General features: G+C 48.9%; 2 protein-coding genes across 3 annotated transcripts; one reads left to right on the forward strand and one right to left on the reverse strand.

Moving 5' to 3' along the window:
- Positions 1 to 271: 271 nt before the first annotated feature.
- On the forward strand, positions 272 to 12,078 carry UBXN1 (UBX domain protein 1). Of its 2 annotated transcripts, XM_056852278.1 has the most exons (10): positions 272 to 291; positions 2,481 to 2,557; positions 3,462 to 3,515; positions 3,608 to 3,729; positions 5,087 to 5,165; positions 5,314 to 5,505; positions 6,641 to 6,692; positions 7,211 to 7,336; positions 10,452 to 10,635; positions 11,923 to 12,078. In XM_056852278.1, exons 2-10 carry the CDS (start codon positions 2,499 to 2,501, stop codon positions 11,970 to 11,972), a joined length of 918 nt encoding a protein of 305 aa, XP_056708256.1. In that variant the 5' UTR covers positions 272 to 291; positions 2,481 to 2,498; the 3' UTR covers positions 11,973 to 12,078. The 2 variants fall into 2 exon arrangements, with proteins under 2 accessions (XP_056708256.1, XP_056708257.1); XM_056852279.1 differs by lacking the exon at positions 272 to 291 and having other exon boundaries at positions 2,486 to 2,580.
- A 1,703-nt stretch (positions 12,079 to 13,781) lies between these two features.
- On the reverse strand, positions 13,782 to 16,347 carry DMAC1 (distal membrane arm assembly component 1). Its single transcript, XM_056852285.1, has 2 exons — positions 16,152 to 16,347; positions 13,782 to 13,850 (listed from the first exon to the last, which is right to left on the reverse strand). The coding sequence occupies exons 1-2, from the start codon at positions 16,345 to 16,347 to the stop codon at positions 13,783 to 13,785; spliced, it is 264 nt and encodes an 87-aa protein (XP_056708263.1). The 3' UTR covers position 13,782.
- Between the last annotated feature and the right edge of the window lie 2,951 nt (positions 16,348 to 19,298).

Here is a 19,298-nt window from a genome sequence, read left to right on the forward strand (position 1 = left end):
GGGCAGGGCTCCCCCCCCCCAGGCAAGCCAATCAGGGGAGCAAAGATTGAACGAACGTTCGAATGAATGGAAAACGAGGCTCGAACAGTAGGAAAGAGCAGACACGTTCCTGGGCCTTTAAGGCGAAGCTCCCGTTCCTCCGCTCACGCACCCGTTTGTCCCTCTACGGCCACCGCCGTTCCTTCCGGCAACTTCCTCAGGTGACCCAAACAGCGGCCGCGCGACAGAACCGTCGCTTCCGGTGCTGCTGCCGCCGCCGGGAGGAGTCTCCGGAGCCAGGCCCAGCGGGGGGTGAGGGGCGCCCTTGTTTCCCCCCCCCCGGGGGGGCACGGGAAAGGTGGGAGGGGGTCGTCCTCGCGTGACCAAGCCTGCCCTTCCCTTTGGTTTCCTTGGGGGGCAGTGCCCCGTGGAAGGGGGAGGAGCCCCCAGGGACCCCCCAATAGCCCCTCCCACTTTCCAGATTGCTTGCTTTAAGACCCGGGGGGGGCCCTCTGTTTTTATTCTGGGAAGTCTGCGTGGGGAAGCTGTAGGGGGGCGCAATGATAGGGGGAAACCTGGGAGTAATTGGGGGGGGGTGGTTTCATCCCTCAGGGTGGCAAGTGGACTTACTGTGGGGGGGGGGGATTGTGTTTGGGTTGATCTTCTAGGGGGTGGAACTGGACGTCGTTGGAGGACTTTCCGGGAATGAGTTGGCACTTTATCTGTTATAAGAATGAGACATCGCCATGGCGAGCGGTCATGGCTCATTGGCTGAGCCTTTGCTTTTCACATAGAAAGTCCCAGGTTCAGGCCCCGGTATCTCCAGTCAAAAAAGGATCAGGTGGTAGGTGAGGCAAAAGAACTCTGCCGCTGATTGGAGTAGACGAGACTAACTTTGATAGACAAGTGGCCGGACTCTGCATTATGCCGGTTCATGTGGATAGAATCATGGAGTTGGAAGGGACCACCAGGGACATCTAGTCCAACCCCCTGCACAATGCAGGAAATTCACAACTACTTGGCCCCCCCCCCCCCACACCCCCAGTGACCCCCTACTCCCTGCCCAGGAGATGGCAAAAAAAAAAAACACACACTCCAGGATCCCTGTCCAATCTGGCCTGGAGGAAAATTGCTTCCTGGCCCCAAAGCAGCAATCAATCAGCATTTCCCTGGGCATGTAAGAAAGGGCCACGAGAGCCGAGCACTGACTCATCCGTTCTTGTAGGTTATCCGGGCTGTGTGACCGTGGTCTTGGTATTTTCTTTCCTGACGTTTCGCCAGCAGCTGTGGCAGCCATCTTCAGTGGAGTAACACTGAAGGACAGTGTCTCTCAGTGTCAAGTGTGTAGGAAGAGTAATATATAGTCAGAAAGGGGGGGATTTGAGCTGAATCATTGTCCTGCTCAAACCCCCCCCCCTTTCTGACTATATATTACTCTTCCTACACACTTGACACTGAGAGACACTGTCCTTCAGTGTTACTCCTCTGAAGATGCCTGCCACAGCTGCTGGCGAAACGTCCGGAAAGAAAATACCAAGACCACGGTCACACAGCCCGGATAACCTACAAGAACCAATGAACTCTGACCGTGAAAGCCTTCGACAATATACTGACTCATCCCTTCCTGTCCTCCCTCTCATGATCTGCTAAGGTTACAATAGTTGGATTTGTTAAAGTTGGAGCTGCCCACAAATGTGCAGGGTCTTCCTCCTTTTTATTGTATTATCCTTGCAGTACGCTGGCATGCAGAAATGAGCTACTTTGCCTTCACAAGCTCAGCTGTGCTGGATCGGACTCATGATCTGTCTAGCCCATCATTTAGTTTGACTCAGTGACTAACCAGATGTGCCCATAAGTAGTGTGCCAGGGCTTGGAAGGCAAAGTGCCTGCTGTTGTTGCCCCCTCCCCCATATTGGTATTCAGAGAATTCCTGCCTCTGAACATGAAGGTTTTATTATTATTTATTTACTCCCATTGGAGACCCAGAGTGGCTTACGTAGTTCTCTTCTCCATTTTATCTTCACAACAACCCTGCAAGGTAGGTTAGGCTAAAAGTGTGTGACTGGCCCAAGGTCACACAGCAGGCTTCTACAACAGAGTGGGGATTCAAACGTGGGCCTCCCATATCCTAGTCCGATTCTAACCACTACACTGGCTATTTAGATTCCATTTAGTCATCATGGCTGATGGCCAACAATGGATCTATCCTTCTGCAATTTGTCTCTCCATTTTTAAAACCAACTATATTCTATGGTAGCAAATTCCAGTTGCCAATTGTTTCTTTTGACTGAAGAAGTACTTCCTTTGTCTACCCTTAGTCTTCTGCTTATCATTGATCACCCCTAACTTCTAGTATTACGGGAGAGCGAGGGAAAGTTCTCTTTACCCACTTTCTCTACAGTGCTGGATTTGAAAGGGGTACAAGGGAGGGGTGAGTGGGCAGCGCTCTGCAGCTGAGACCAGCGATCAACCCCCGGGCTTCTGTTGTTTTCTTTCGGCAGGGTTTGCTGCAGCAGTTCATGATGGAGTGCACGGCCCTGGAGAGCCTCATCGAGATGGGCTTCCCCCAGAACAGAGCGTACGTCTCTATCCCTGCAAAGGGTGGGATACAAATTTGATAGATTAAATAAGAACATAAACAGAAAAGTGGGGGAAGCAGCCCTTTTGGAAATGGTTCCATGATTCTGGGGGGCACTGGAAGTGAAGTGCCACATCCAAAGCTTAATTCAGAAAGGCACATGGGAGTGAGTTTGTGTGTCTGTGCGAGAATGCTTCCCTGCTGTCCATCTGTGCTTGAGCACACAGCTGGTTCTATAGAAAGCAGTAACAGAAAAAAGGGGAGGATTATATAATCATAGAGTTGGAAAGTACCACCAGGGTCATCTAGTCCAACCTCCTGCACAATGCAGGAAATTCACAAATACCTCCCCCACACACCCCCAGCGACCCCTACTCCATGCCCAGAAGATGGCCAAGATGCCCTCACTCTCATGAACTGCCTAAGGTCATAGAATCAGCATTGCTGACAGATGGCCATCTAGCCTCTGCTTAAAAACCTCCAGGGAAGGAGCACTTCACCTCCCGAGGAAGCCTGTTCCACTGAGCAACCACTCTAACTCTTAGAAAATTCTTCCTAATGTCTAGATGGAAACTCTTTCGATTTAATTATAACCCGTTGGTTCTGGTCTGGGGCAACAGAAAACAACTCAGCACCCTCCTCTATATGACAGCCCTTCAAGTATTTGAAGATGGTTATCATAACCCCTCTCAGTGTTCTCTTCAGGCTAAACATACCCAGCTCCTTCAACCTTTCCTCATAGGACTTGGTCTCCAGATTCTTGGGCTTTTTAATGGGCATGGGTAGGGACTACTCTGCATATCTGCCAGTGGAGAGGTGGGGTGGGCTTGCACATGTACATTGCCAGCTTTTCTCAAGGGAGCCGTGAAACCCAGCCCAAGTATATTTTCCCTTTCTCTTTCAGAGAGAAGGCCCTGGCTCTAACAGGGAACCAGGGCATTGAACAAGCGATGGATTGGTGAGTGTTATCTGTGTTTTGTCTGTACTGCAGACTCCTTCCCAGCCTTCCCCTTTCTTTCCCCCTGACTAGTGCGCCTCTTTCCTCTCCAGGCTAATGGAACATGAGAACGACCCTGACCTGGATGATCCGTACGTACCACCCCAGGGCCACGTGCTGAGCACGGAGGAGCCTCCTGAGGGAAGGACACCTGAGGCGGTGCAAGGCGAAACAGGTCAGAGCAAATTGGGACGTGCTGAGGTGGGAGAGCTGGTATGTGGTGATGTCAGCAGAGAATCACCTTTATCTCGGCTTGGTTCTTGCCGACATCTGCCGTGGGTGGAGGGTGTAAAGGAGGTAAATTTGGTTACCTTTCATGGCTGCTCTTTCAAGCTAGGCTGAGACAGTCACAGGCTGCTCTTCCAGTGACTTTAGAATTGTGCAACCAGAAAATGTCGCTTGTACAATTGGACAGTCTCTCTTTTTAAAACGTTTGTACAATTGCCAATTAATCTTTGCATATTTTATATCTCAGAATTGTGAATACAACAACTCTAGATTGAAAACAAATTTAAATGACTTTACATCCCAGTGTTCATATGGCTGAAATATAACTCCTTGAGGTGCCAAAGAACAGATCTTCAAGCTGGCTAAGGAAGACCTGGTGCGAAATTGCAAGAAACTCTCGTGGCATTGCCCGTAGTCAGGCAGCAAGACTCTAAGGATTCGTAAATCCAGACTTTGATTACTACAGGTGGCCTGTGGAAACTTTCTGCCTGTTAAAATAAATGCAGAGGCTCACAGAATTTTGCAGGAGGAAGAGAATGCTATGCCAAACCCCACAAGTCCATCATGTTAACTGCTTCTGTTTCTTTCTGAATCCTCTCTCACCATCTCAGACCTTAAAGAAAAATCTGAATACCCTTGATATATGTTACTTATAAAGCGCCATGTTAACTAAACGCTGTACAAAACATATATTAAAAAGAGATAGGCTCTGCTTAGAGGCAGCAGGAAAAGGGAAGTGGACACCAAGGGAAAGAGGGTCCAGTTATAGTATCTTCAGGAGTAGGTGCTGGGAAGTCCCTTTCTTTGCCTGGGGCCCAGAGAAGAGGACACTGAGCTAGATGTGCCAATGACTGGTGATACAGCAGCATCATGTACTGGGGTATTCTCTAGTTACTTTACAGGAGGGGTTGTGGCCAATGGTACACCACATGCCGAAGGTCCCACATTTCATTTCCTGGTATCTCTGACAAAAGAGTCTCAGGCAGCAGGTAGCTGTAGAAGACTCTTCCCTGCCTGAGATCCTGGAGAGCTGCTGCCCAACACTGAGCTGTATGGACCAGTGGCCTGTCTCTGTCTAAGGCAGTGGTATAATTTAGGGAAGGAGAGACAGAGGTTCAAGGTCAAAATCTTTAGAGAAGAGGTACATTTTCAAGTTCTGTTTAGTAACAGCATCCTTGAGGTGTTTGGTGAGGGGTGAATCCAGTTCCCCAAATAATGAGTATTTAGTTCCCTGGTCTCCTCCTAAAAAACACTCAGCTTTCCCCTTCCATTGGTCAGAGGATAATATACTTTTCTCCCCATAGACCCCACATTAGAGGAGTTAGTTGAGGAGGATAACCGGCACCCCCTGAGTGAAGAAGAGAAACGGGAACAGACAAAGAGGTAATCATCCAGGGTGTGTGCGTGCGTTTGCGTGCAGGTGTGCATGTTAAAACTAATATAACTTGTTCTGTGCAGCCTTGAAGCAGGGGGTTCTGGGAGAGCCCAGGGCTACAAAGCGACACTTTGACCCACCCCTCTGCCTGTTCAGGATGATGGAGCTGATTTCTCAGAAGCAGCGGGAGCGAGAGGAGCGGGAGAAACGGGAGAGCATCGAGCGGGAGAAGCAGCGCCGAAAGCAGGGCCAGGAGCTCTCCCTCATCCGCCAGAAGCTGCAAGAGGATGAGATGAAGAAGCTGGCTGAAGACCGGCGCAAGGAGAAGATGGAGGAGAAGCTGGCAAAGTAAGAGGGAAAGGAAAGCCTTCCCCTAAGCAGGGAGGCTATGTCTATGGGCTGGATGGCAGGAAGCCTAGCTGTGGGTTTAGGCAAAGTAACAGGCCATAAGGGGCTTAGTGGAAGAACATCTGCTTTGCTTGCAGAAGGTCCCAGGCTCAATCCCCGGCATCTCCAGTTAAAAGTGGTCAGGTAACAGGTGATACGGAAGACTTCTGCTTGAGACCTTGGAGAGCCGCTGCCTGTCTGAGTAGACAACACTGACCTTGGACCGATGGTCTGATTCTGCATAAGGCAGCTTTGTGTGTGTGTGTGTGTGTTTTGCGTATTTATGTGCTGAGGGTATTTCCCCATTCAGTCTCTGGCATCTCCTGACAGAAGGATGTCACTGTAAAGCAGAACTGGAGAAAACTGGACTAAATTGGCTAAGGATATAAGACAGCTTCCTGTATTGCTACTGGATAAGAGTCCTCACTTAGTGAAGGAGCCCCTGCTCTGCACACAGAAGGCACTGTCTTTAACTAAAGCTTGGGATGGGAAACTCCCCCTCTTGCCTCCTTCTTCCACCAGAAAGTGGCTCCTGGTCTATGACTTGCTAGATGACAGCTAAAGACACATTCCTAAGCAACTGAGGGTGTTGGGGTGGAAGGGGCGATCTGGACCCAAGGAAAGGAGTGAACTGATCTCTAGCTGTACGTAACTCCTCTGCCAGCTTCAACCATTCCTGTTCTGCATTTGGAAATGTTGGGCAGGTGGACATCGCTTTGGTGAATGAGGAATTCTTAGTTAGCACTTAGGGATAGGCGCTTGGGTGAGGGAAAGGCATTGCGGAGGAGGAAAGGAGGGCTTGGAAGGAGGGGTGTCACTGGAAATTGGAGGTGGAGAGAATGCAGCGGCTGGAGGAACATGGGAGGAAAACGGTCCTGCTTCTCTAGGACACAGGAAGCCTTCCCCAGATTGCCTCTGTTGGGCACTGCTGCCTGGGAAGAAGCTTAAAAACCACTGAAAAGGCTGATCTCAGTATATGTAAGGCTTTGGGATGTGGAATCCAGTCTTTGCACCAAGGACTTCTACAGAGACCGGACCTGTGACGTAGCATCCTCTCCTGCCTCTATTAGAGCTGTTCTTTTATTTCCCCCCCCAGACAGCGGGTGCGAGAGAAGATTGAACGAGACAAGGCTGAGAGAGCCAAGAAGGTGGGTGTACAGAGGAAGGGGGTGTTTGTGCTGCTGGTCTTCAGTGTGGGGAGGAGATCAGAGTTCTGCGTATAGATTGAAGAAACAGGGAGATAAAATACATCCTTCTGTTTTGAAAGCTTATACCCTGGAAATCTTGTTGGTCTTTAAGGTGCTATTGGATTGAAATCTGGCTTTACCAGTAGAAAATGACCTTAGTTCGGGCACTGAAGACATTTGACTCTGGGCCCTAGACAACGGTTTCCGCTGGAGAAAGTACACATTGGCACTCTGGCAATAACGTTACCTGGAGCAGGGGCTTGGGTTGCTTATGCTGTCAAGCCAGGCCTAACAAAATGAGTGCAGATCGCCAAGTGCTGATAGCTGTTTGGCTGGATCTGCTGCGCTCAGAGCAAACAAAAGAGGAATGCCCCGCAAGCTCCTCTTCACGCAGGGGCTTCCATCCCTCTGGAGCAACTCCGGTCAGCTGGCGTAGTGCACGGCGGCTTGAATCGTTTTCTCTTTTCTCCTTTCTCCAGTTTGGTGGCTGCAGCAGTTCTTCCCAGGCATCCTCCCCACCCGAGCCCATCGCCCCTGCACCGGTTCCTTCCTCGCCTAGCCAAGAACCCCCTGTCAAGCGAGAGTATGATCAGTGCAGAATACAGGTAATGGATCACAGGCAGGCGTGGGAGGGGGGAAGGCCTCCAGAGCTTTTCTTGCACAGGGCGGGCTCTGCTAAAGACAAATGCTCTTGCCGAGGTGGCAGTGGAGAGGCAAGGCTTTGCTGGTTGCCGTCCTACCTGGTTAAAAATGTGTATTTTATGTGTGTGTGCCCCTCTGTGTGTACCCTGCTTCTCAGCCACAGCCGGCTCCCGGATTGGATTGCAACCACTGCGATCCGCATTGAGATCAGTAGACCAAAGACAATAATAGAATCATAGAATTGGAAGGGGCCATACAGGCCATCTAGTCTAATCCCTTGCTTAATGCAGGATCAGCCTAGAGCATCCCTGACAAGTGCTTGTCCAGCCTCTGCTTAAAGACTGCCAGTGAGGGGGAGCTCACCACCTCCCTAGGCTGCCGATTCCACTATTGAACAACTCTTACTGTAAAAAACTTTTTCCTAAATATCCAAACAGTATCTTTCTGTCCTGAATTTAAACCCATTATTGCGAGTGCTATCCTCTGCTGCCAACAGGAACAGCTCCCTGCCCCCTCTAAGTGACAGCCCTTCAAATGAGGGTATTTACTTAATAGGGTATTAAGTAATCATGCCCCCCTCAAACTCCTCTTTTCTAGACTAAACATTCCCAAGTCCCTCAGCCGTTCCTCATAGGGTGTGCTCTCCAATGATTCACACAGAAGAACCGAAAGCAGCGAGTAAGTAAATTTGGAGCTAGCATTGGCTCCAGGCCACGTCGTGGTTAGCGGCATTGTAAGCTCTCACGCCAGTTCTCCTGGTATTCCAATTGCTGCCGCTGCAGTTAGTTTCTGATGACCGCAGCAGCCGCAAGGGGAAGCGCATGCGTGTGCTCTGGCAGCAAGCCCAGACCTGATCATGCTGGATGTTGGGTGGAGCTTCCCTCGCCTGGGCTGAGACTGAACTGGAAGGGCTGTGGCTCAGTAGAAGAACACAGAAGGTCCTGGGTTCAATCCCTGGCATCTCCAGCTCAAAGGATCGCAGGTCTCAGAGCCACTGCCAATCAAAGGAGACTGTGCTGAGCTAAACAGACCAGCAGTCTGGCTTGGTGTGTGACAGCTTCTCCCCAGTCCTCCGGTTGTTCCAGGCAGCCCCTAAGAGCAATCTCGATCTTAGAGGGCCAGTGCAAGCCCCGGTTCTGACCTCTCCTGCTCCACGAATGTTTCACGTATTCCTTAAGGTCAGGCTGCTTTCGGTTTGCAGCAATGTGGAAGTGAGGATACTGGTTCACCTGGTAAGGTGGTTGTTGAAGGTACAGAGGGAGAATGCATGCTAGAGCGTATAATCCCGCAGATCCCTGCTGTAAAGGCTGGCACTCAGGAAAGTGATCCAGCTCTGTATAAATCCTGTTGCAGTCTGCATTGAACAGTAGTGGGAAAGCAGCAGATAAGTATTCTTGATAAAAGAAGTCTAAGTACCGGACCTCCCCTCTCTCACTGCAGCCCACTGATCTCCACAAAATGCCTCTCCTGGGGGACCCTGAGGAATGACACGGGAGGGGGCTGTGTTGGGAAGGGGGAAATGGTGGGAATGGCTAGTTAAGTGTGGATCCATCCCAAGGTCTTCTGTTGTATTCCCCTTTCCCAGGTGAGTGTTTGCTTGCTTAAGACAGCACCTCTTATGCAGCGGCCCCCTAGCCTTTCCCTCTCAAAGTCTGTTTGCCCAGAACACTTCCGAGGTGTCAGATGAAAGCATTTTTAATTTAGGCTTTAGGTTGATTGGAGAACTCTTTCTCTTCCCCTCCCCCACCTCCGCCTTGCTCCTGGTTTATCCCTTTGAGTTCTGCATCAGTCACAGTCGGCGCCAATTAGTTTTGCTGAAATTTGCTCAACATTTTACTGGTGTAACAGAGTCCTTTCTGCTGCCGTTATGGTTATTTATGTTTCTGCTCTGGTCTGTATTGGAAGCAGCATTGAAAGATGTTTGGCTGCTTTTTAAAAAAAAGGAATATAAATTTTTCAGAGAAAATTATTCTCATTGCCTAGCCAAATCTTTCAGATGTGGACAGAATCAAGCAGGTGCAGAGGGGAGCGACAAGGATGATCAGAGGCCTAGAGACCAAGCCCTGCAAGGAAAGGCTGAGGGAGTTGGGAATGCTCAGTCTGGAGAAGAGGAGGTTGAGGGGGGGACAAGATTGCTCCCTTTAAGTATTTGAAGGGCTGTCACTTAGAGGAGGGCAGGGAGCTGTTCCTATTGGCAGCAGAGGAGAGGACACAATAATGGGTTTAAATTGCAGGAGAAAAGGTGGATATTAGGGGGGAAATTTTTTACAGTAGAAGTTGTTCGACAGTGGAATCATCTACCTAGTTACAAATATTACCAGCATGTAACAGTTGGTGTTAGTACATAAATTGACCCAAATCTGACCAGAGACGTTTCGGCCTTTTACAGGCCTTCCTCAGTGGTCATACATACACAATTTTACAGTACACATCCTGACATATACACAAATGTTGTACAAGGTAAATAAATAAATAAATAAATAAATAGCTGTGACTTGCTCAGCGAGGCTAAAGACAGATGGATAAATCCTTTTATCCGGGAATCTGACTCCAAATTGGACAATTTGAGGGTTATTTTAGCAGGGGTGGATTTTAACATTACATTGGCAGTCGCCAAATTTCTTTCCCAGACAATTAAGATTAAAAAATATTAATTTCTTTATGGGCTAGTTAGATAGTTACTTTTTCTTTTCTTTTTTATCTCAGTGTGACATTGTTCAGGGGCGAATTGGCCATATGAACAATATCATTAAAGTAAAGTATATGGTGTCCAGCATTTCAGGATATGTATAACATCAACAAACGTGAAAAAAAGAATCTGCACATGTGCAGAGCAAGCGGCCCAGTCCGTGCTTCTTCCCCATGAACGGCAACATTCGGAAAGTAGCGTCACGGATCACAGGGAGGGGCACACAAACAGGCCCTCCCTCCACACGTTTGCAGACTGGCCAGCTGCACATAGTCAGGGCCAATGTTTCTGTAAGGGAGATGCCGTCGGTTTTGTGGGCACTGAAGGCTCCCCCCCTTCCTGTGGCACGCATAGCCTCCTCAGTTGGACCAACCTCTCTTCTTTGACAGGTGAGGCTGCTGGACGGGACGTCACTCACACAGACCTTCAGAGCCAAAGAGCAGCTGGCGGCCGTCCGGCTCTACGTGGAGCTGAATCGCAAGGACAACGGCGAAGAGCCCTTCGTCCTCCTCACGAGCTTCCCCCGGCGCGTCTTCACTGAGGAAGACATGGAGAAGCCCTTGCAGGAGCTGGGTGAGTTTGGGACAGCTGGGGTGGCTCGCGGGGTTCCCTCTCCTGCAGCTCCAGGCAGGACTTGGGGTTTCAGTAGCGCTTGCCTAGAGTGAGAGGCGCAGCTTCCCCCTTGAGTAGCAGCACATTTTGCCCCCCGCACCTCGGAGCATAGACATCTGGCCTCCACCTTGAGTTGCCCCTTTGAGAATCCTGACTGTTGGATCCTTGCCTGTTGTAAACCACCAGGACTCATTTTCCTCCGGTCTTTTTTCCGCATCCCACCAGACTGCGAACCCCCTTCAGCAGGGGGGCTTGTTTCCTCCGTGTTGTAGAGCAAATACAAGAGATGGATGAACTACAGAAATTCTTCAGTTTCCAGTGACTGCTGTGTGTGATACTTGCTGTGAAAATGGGTGGTGTTGGAAATGCTGGTTAAAAGCTGACATCTTTGCTGTGGCTAAATAGTTAGGTGTGGGTGTATGACCTAGACTTAGCTCTGGCATCTCCAAAAGTTAGATATGAGTCTCATATTGGATTGTTGGAACACAGAACCACAGAATTGGAAGGGGGCATATAGGTCATCAAGCCCCTTTTCTGTACAGGAAATCTGAAGCTGTAGCATCCCTGGCAAAATGACTGTCCAGACTTTGAAGATTCCCAGCCTTCCCCACCAATATAATTTGGGCAGAATCACGTGACAAAGGATGGCTCCACTTTCTCCTGGTAGCAGTATCCAAAGCTGTCCTTAAGAATAACAAGAGGGAAATTTTGCTGGGAGTGCCCTGAAGCCCAAAGGTGGAGGTCTTAAAGGAACTGTTGGGTGTTTCACACATAGGGAAGTTACCCCCTCTTTTCAGTTATTTCCTTCTTCCGCTGTAAGTTCTGCCCATCTAGGGAATGGGTAGCCCGGTTTGTGTGTGTGTGGAGTTGTAGCCAGCGTGATGTAGTGGTTAAGAGCGGTGGATTCTAATCTGGAGAACCGGGTTTGATTCCCCTCTCCTTCACATGAGTGGCGGAGGCTAATCTGGTGAGCTGGATTTGTTTCCCTGCTCCTACACACGAAGCCAGCTGGATGACCTTGGGCAAGTTACAGCTGTTAGAGCTCTCTCAGCCCCACCTACCTCACAGGGTGTCCTGTTGAGGGGAAGGGAAGGTGATTGTAAGCTGGTTTGAGTCTCCCTTAAGTGGTAGAGAGTCGGCATATAAAAACCAACTCTTCTTCTTCCTTCATTGTCTCTCTGTCTTCCCCCCTCGCCCCAAGTGTCCTTGCTAAGCTCCCCCTTCAACTCCTCTCTTTCCTCTCCGCAGGTCTGGTGCCTTCAGCTGTGCTGATCGTTGCCAAGAAGGGGAACAGCTGAAAAGGGGACCCTCTTTGCACTCTCAACCTTGGTCTCGGCTCTCCTTCCTTTGCAGCTGCTGGAGGTGAATCTCTCCTTTCCTTGTGCTCCACCTTCGGGGGCTGCCCCACAGGCCTCCCCCTGGTTTTCCAACCGGCTCTGACTGCAGAGACTCCAAAAGCAGCGACATAACTCGGGCTGGGATTCAGAATAAATTATGCTTGGAGGCAGGAGGGTTGGTATAGAGGTGTTTGACCCCCACCCAGCCTCTTGGTGCGGAGGGGCAGTGTTGCAACTTGGCTGCCCTGCGGGGGGGGAGGGGTTGCACCACGAATAAAAAACCTCTTTCTCTTCTGCTTCTTGTTCTGGCTGTTCTTTACCTGCAGAGAGGCAGAGCGAGGATTGGGGCTTGGTGGACCTTTTTTTTTTTTAGGTAGTCATGTTTGTGCTCCCATGGGCCTGCCTAGGGTGTACACATCTTTTTGCACTGCAAAAAAAAAAATCTGGGTTCTGCTTGTTGGGGTGGTGGTTCAAGGAGACCATTCTCTCCCCTCCCTTTTGTGTGGCTGAAGTCACTGGATCTGGTTTCTTAAATGTCTGCAAAATGCGATAATCTAGCTCCGTGAACAAGTCCAAGTGTTTCTGCTACAGCGTGCCATTATCCAATGCAACTGTGTGGTAACTGGTTCAAGGACAGATAAAGTACTTTCCCACACGCTGCTTCATCCATGGAATTCGCTGCTCAAAACGGACTCCAATTTAAACTACTTTTAAATGAGATTAGATTAATAGAGGAAGGGCCCTATCACATATCGGGCATGTGAGCACCAAATGACCTAGGGGGTCTGCCAATTTTTTACAATCAGAAGGCCAAGCTATACTAAAATTCTGAGCAAGTGATTAACAAAGAGCTAGTGTAAGGGACCCATCTGCATAAATGAAATTTATATAACTAGTAAACATTGGTGATTGTGAGTCCTTTATTATGCAGTGGAATATATGAGAACTCATATGTAATTAACACATCCAGGAGCACTCTGAGTGGTGTGTTCTATCATTTCCCTTTCTGTAAAGCATCTTCAAGGAGCCCTTCAGGCCCATAAAAAGTCTTTGCCTGCCATCCCCCCTTCACAAATGGGTTACCGCAGACTCCTGACAGAGAACATCCACCTCCAGAGGCAATCTACCGCTAAATATTATTGAGGGGAGGGGAGAAGAGGGTTATTGCTTTTCTGACCTACAATGCCATGGGCAGATTTCATGCTGGATGGCATGGGCCTTTGGCCTGACCCGCAAGGATACTCTTATTAAGGGCACTTAATAGGAGTGCCAAGTAGTGCACCCTCAATACACTTTCAATACACTTTCGTTTGCAAGTGGATTTTGCCAGTTCACACAGTAAAATCCAGCTTCAAAGTGCATTGAAAGTATAACCCAAAAATAACATACCCCCATCTCAGTTTGTAACCACTGATAGATACTACATGCTATTTATGCCTCATGGATTGAGTCTGATTTATTCTGAACAAAGTTGGTTTTCTGTACAAGATGGTTTATTATTATTATTATTCAAAAGAACGTAGACTCTCTGTACTTTCCAGGTGGGAACAAGCAACCTAGCATTGGCTGTATGGAAACAGAAAAACAAAACCGTCAATTTAAAGTGAGAGGAAGATGCTGGCCTGGTTTCTTCTCTTAGGCTGTGATGCAATCATTGTCATTAACCTCTGGGGTTTCTTCTTTCCAACATCTCACTGTTTTCCTGGAGGTAACATAAAGCAATGCTGGACAGAGAAGACAGGTGGGTGACCTGACAATAAAGCGACGTTGCTCACTCCCCTTTCCGCTTCTGTTTCCCAACCGGATCAACAATCACTACAGCACCCCAAGAGAAAAGACCTAGGAGAATAGAGGGCAGATGTTAGCGGCAGAGAAGCATGTTTGTTAAATGGTTTTCATCCAGCCTTTCCATCAAAAGACCACCAAGGTAGTGAAACTCAAACACAGCATAACTTTTTTAATTAACGTTACACAGCAAAACAAGGGGCCTATCCCATAACCAGCAAAACTCCCTAGAAGTGGAGGAAAGGCTTGACTGTTATTATCTAATTGAATACCCGCTGAAAACAGGCTTTGCAGGGAATGCCAAAGGCTTGGGGCAATGTGGAGAGACGCGAGGAAGCTAACACCTAGGATAGAAGCCAATCTTCCTTGAGATTCACAGACCCAAATTATCAATGGAAGGAACATTATCCAGCTATTCTATTGAAGCATAGAAAGGCTGAGTATGGCCAGTATGTGGATCTTGCAACAGATGTGTGTAGGAAGAGTAATATATAGTCAGAAAGGGGTTGGGTTTGAGCTGAATCATTGTCCTGCAAAAAGGACAATGATTCAGCTCAAACCCAACCCCTTTCTGACTATATATTACTCTTCCTACACACTTGACACTGAGAGACACTGTCCTTCAGAGTTACTCCTCTGAAGATGCCTGCAACAGCTGCTGGCAAAAAGTCAGGAAAGAAAATACCAAGACCACGGTCACACAGCCCGGATAACCTACAGGAACCAATTAACTCTGACCGTGAAAGCCTTCGACAATATTTTACTAGATTTTGTTTGGTGGTCCCTCTATATGGTTTTGAAATTGGAATTAAGACGCAGTAAAGAAGGCTGATAACAGCAAGGCAGCATTCAAAGCGGTTAACCAACGGTTATTTATTATAGCAAACCAGGCGCAACTACCTCTCAGTACCAAATACTAGGAACAAATAATAACTGGCAGGCTTTTGCTCCGTTGGAGAATCATTGGTTGGAGCAGAAACAAGATGCTGAGACCCTGGACCTAATCCAGCTGGGGTCTTCTCCAATTTTCCCCCAACCTAAAAACCTTATTGTACCTATCTCCTTTCAAGGCACACAGAATCAGGCAAGAGTACTCACTTCCGGGTCCATCCAACAGCTTTTATTTGCATAACATCAACTCCAACAGGCCCCATCTACAGCTCACAGCAACATCAACTAAACTAGAAACTGATAGCAAGAACTCCACCCTGTGGGACCTAACTCCTACAGATAATGGGGGAGAAGCAGGCTTCCTCGGGACGTGGTAAGCTCTCATTCCCTGGAGGTTTTTAAGCAGAGGCTGGATGCCATCTGTCAGCAATGCTGATTCTATGAACTTGGGCAGTTCATGGGAGGGGGGGCATCTTGGCCATCTTCTGGGCACTGGGTGTGTGTGGGGGAGGTAGTTGTGAATTTCCTGCATTGGGCAAGGGGTTGGACAAGATGACCCTGATGGTCCCTTCCAACTCTATGATTCTATTCTATGTATGGGTGTGAAAGCTGGACAATGAAGAAAGCTGATAGGAAGAAAATAGATTCCTTTGAAATGTAGTGTTGGAGGAGAGTGTTACGGATTCCGTGGATTATAGATCAAATTAAGCCTGAACTGATCCTAGAAGCAAAAATGACTAAACTGAGGCTATCGTATTTTGGTCACATCATGAGATGACAAGAGTCACTGGAAAAGACAGTCATGCTAGGAAAAGTGGAGGGCAGCAGGAAAAGAGGAAGACCCAACAAGAGATGGATTGACTCAATAAAGGAAGCCACAGCCCTCTATTTGCAAGGCCTGAGCAAGGCTGTCGAGGATAGGACATTTTGGAGGACGTTGATTCATAGGGTCGCCATGAGTCGCAAGCAACTTGACGGCACTTAACACACCACCACGTGATGCTATGGCTGTACCATTATACACATGTATCACAGTAAATAATACCACACTTATTACTTAACCTGGAGGGTTCAAATGTGGCCTAAGTTGTACGACGAGAAGAAAAATGCAGGTCTGCACATGCTCAGAGGCACTATTTACCGTTTCACCGACATGCTCCAGCGGTGGAGCTTCTGCCAGGCTTAGAGGCATTTTGGCCAGCCGCGCCCCTGAGACTTGTGTGTGTGTGTGTGTAAAGTAACTTCAAGTCGCAGCCGACTTATGGCGACCCCTTTTGGGGGTTTTCATGGCAAGAGACTAAGAGAGGTGGTTTGGCAGTGCCTTCCTCTGCACAGCAACCCTGGCATTCCTGGGTGGTCTCCCATCCAAATACTAACCAGGGCTGACCCTGCTTAGCTTCTGAGATCTGACGAGATCGGGCTAGCCCGGGCCATCCAGGTGAGCCCCACCCCCCCAAGACTTACCGATGGCGAAAGCCAGCTGGGTGATGTGCCACATGTTGGGGGGGATCCTCTGCTGCATGACCCTGCGAGGCCCCAGGTAGACCCAGACGCTGGAGCCGATCAGCGCCATCCCGCTCAGAAGGCGGCAGGCCCAGCAGGACCCGAACAGAGGCTTGTGGGGGGCTGGAGGGGCCGCCTCCATGGAGTCGGACGCCATCCTTCGCCACCCCCTTGGAAGGAAAAATGGCAGCGCCCACAAACACGCGCGGCCGGCGGCTCGCGTAGGACGACGGAAGCCCGTTTGTTTTTTTTGACCCTCTATTATTTTTCCGTCTCTATGGAAGGAAGCCAGCCGTGTGCCACCCACAATTGCAGTCCGGACAGCCGATGCCTTCGCGGACATTAGTTCCGCTTTATGCAATTGCTCCGCATGGTAGTCAGGGGTGGGCAGACTGAAGGGAATTTCGGGGGGAGGGTAAAAATGTGTAACCTAAAAGTGGGGGTAGAAAAGAGCAAGAGTCCAGTAGCACCTTAAAGACTAACAAGAATATTTTCTGGCAAGGTATGAGCTTTCTGTATCTGAAGAAGTGAGCTGTGGCTCACGAAAGCTCATACCCTGCCAGAAAATATTTCTAAAAGTGGGGGGTTAGGCTAGGAGGGAAGAGGCGAATCGGTGTCCAATTTGGGTTTTGCCTCTCTGCGAAGCGTGCAAAATGGCCAGGAGAAACAGCCTGCTGGGTACATAGATGGAGAAATAGCGATACGCAGTTGTTCAGAGAAGCAACGGAAGACGCCTGCGATGTTACAGATTGAATGCAGCCTTCAAATGGAAAGAACAGTCGGGAGGGCGTGGTGGGCGGACCCAAAGTTGGCATGGGGTCACATCAGCAGAGATGGCACTTAAAGCAGTGTCGAAAGATAAGAACCGGCGCCTTGACCTGAACCCAGAAGCCCACTGGCAAGCAGAGCAGCTCTTTCAACAACAGCCTTCGTTTGTAAGGCCTCGAATGCATAAGGCAGCCAGCTGCAGCCTTATTTGAAACATCCAAATTATTTCCAAGGACAGCCCCTCCTGGAGCTGAATATTCTAAATGGAGATTGATTTGATTTTTAATCCCATAAAAACGATCTAGCCTTGCAGAGATGCAAAGGGGGCACACTGGCTATTGCTATTATTGTCAGAATTTTCCTGCTATTTCTTCCTCCTCTCATTCTTAATATATTAGTCCCCACTGCTGAGTGAATGCTCCAGTCCCTCGCTCCCAGAACAAGAGGTCTTTAATGTCCCAACAGCAAAGCAGGTAGAAGCCAGCCCGATCAGAGCACACATGTATTGCACTCTCCCCTCGCCCTACAGACCCTTGCAAAACGCAACTGCTGTTGAGATAATCAGCTTCACCAGTCTTTGTCTTCAAGGGAGAGTCCCTGTTTTTTGCTACCCAGCCCTAAGAAACGTAGTCCCAATTTTGGCAAAATCCTCCGGTTGGCTTTTTAAATAGTTCCTTCTCTACCCACAAGCACCATTCTTCGTACTCCAGCTTCCTTTCCCTTTGAAGTGGAAAGGTGATGAATCTTCAATGCCCATGAAACATCAGAACAACAGGCCAGTCTCCAGGAATTTCCCTATACAGAGTTGGCAGCTCTCTCAAGGGTCCATCTATAGTCCAGTATTCAACACTGGCTAGCCAGGTGCCACAGGGAAATGTGCAACCAGAGCCTGCTGGCTGCTCTGAATTCAGAGGTTCCCATTAAACTATTGTGGCTAAACAGCCAGCGTCAGACCAATCCTCCACTGAAATAAAAAAATAAAATGAATGCAAGAGTCTTCTACACTGGTGTTTGGTTACAGCTTGAGTGCTACTGACAAGCAGTTTCTTTTCTCCCATCTTCCCCACAGCACTATGCTGCCTTTGTACACTTTGCCACTTGTGAACACATGAACATATGAAGCTGCCTTATACTGAAACAGACTCTTGGTCCATCAAAGTCAGTATTGTCTACTCAGACCAGCAGCAGCTCTCCAGGGTCTCAAGGCAGAGGTCTTTCACATCACCTACTTGCCTAGTCCCTTTAACTGGAGATGCAAGGGATTGAACCTGGGACCTTCTGCATGCCAGGCAGAAGCTCTACAAACTGAGCTGTGTGGACAGGGAAGAGTGGATCCTGTCCCAGTCTCCTGCCCATGGCATCCCCCCCTCCCTGGACTTTTCTGCTTTAGAAAGGACTGCTTTAGTCCTCCCTGGACTTTTCTGCTTTAGAAAAAAGCCCTCCAGTAGAGGCGTGGCAGCCACAGGAATCAGTTAGGGAAAGTGGAAGGAAACTTGCCTGTGGGAGCCCTTTTGCCACCACGTTTGGCCAGCATCTGCAGTGGCAAGAAAAGTTCAAGAGAACTGCCACTCTGTGAAAGACCCCATAAGAGTATCAGGAGAGCACTTCTGGATCAGACCAGTGGTCCATCTAGTCAACCAATTGCCCTGCAGGCCAATGACAGGGCACAGAGACCAAGGCCTTCCCCAATGCTTCCTCCTAGTAAGGGTATTTAAAAGTTTTCTGCCTGTGAATAGAGAGGGTAGCCCTTGATGTGAGAATAAGGACATTGAAAAGGTACCTGAGTCTCCCAGTTTTCACCTGTGGAAAACAAGTGTGCACATAGCTTCAGGTGGGTAGCTGCGCTGGTCTGCGGTAGAACAGCAAGATTCAAGTCCAGTAGCACCTCAGAGACCAATAGGGTATAAGCTTCTGAGAGTCACAGCTCCCCTTCATCAGACACCAAGTAGAAATGGAGATCCCTGAACCCTTACATCCCAGGCAGAATGTGGGAGGAGTGTTGCAAAGAAGGAACTCAGGATGCAGAGGGACAATGCAAAATATAATCAGCTCGATTAGAGTAGGGGAGAAATGCTTGGAGGTAGGCAGCGCTTAGGAAATAGGAAATGCTCTTCTTGCACACCCTCCCATGCATGAACGAGCACTAGTTTGCTTGGAAAGCACCTCATGTTGCAACTTTCTGAAACACGGCAGGTCTGGGTCTCACCAGTGTCTGCATAGGAGACCTCCTGCAAAGGCCACATAAGATACCTGAGCCCTTATATCCTAGTCAGAATGGAGGAGGAGGAGTTGGTTTTTATATACCGACTGTCTCTACCACTTAAGGATGAATCAAACCAG

This window comes from Euleptes europaea, chromosome 7, assembly GCF_029931775.1.
Source record: "Euleptes europaea isolate rEulEur1 chromosome 7, rEulEur1.hap1, whole genome shotgun sequence".
NCBI classification, from domain to species: Eukaryota; Metazoa; Chordata; class Lepidosauria; order Squamata; family Sphaerodactylidae; genus Euleptes; species Euleptes europaea.

Bases quoted from the DNA above. Each gene is read 5' to 3' on its own strand.
- DMAC1 (XM_056852285.1), bottom strand. From the start codon at position 16,347: ATGGCGTCCGACTCCATGGAGGCGGCCCCTCCAGCCCCCCACAAGCCT. The intron at 13,851-16,151 runs GTAAGTCTTGGG...CTATTCTCCTAG, and splicing joins CCAGCTGGCTTTCGCCATCG to GTCTTTTCTCTTGGGGTGCT.
- UBXN1 (XM_056852278.1), top strand. From the start codon at position 2,499: ATGATGGAGTGCACGGCCCTGGAGAGCCTCATCGAGATGGGCTTCCCC. The intron at 5,506-6,640 runs GTAAGAGGGAAA...TTCCCCCCCCAG, and splicing joins ATGGAGGAGAAGCTGGCAAA to ACAGCGGGTGCGAGAGAAGA. The intron at 6,693-7,210 runs GTGGGTGTACAG...TCCTTTCTCCAG, and splicing joins AGGCTGAGAGAGCCAAGAAG to TTTGGTGGCTGCAGCAGTTC.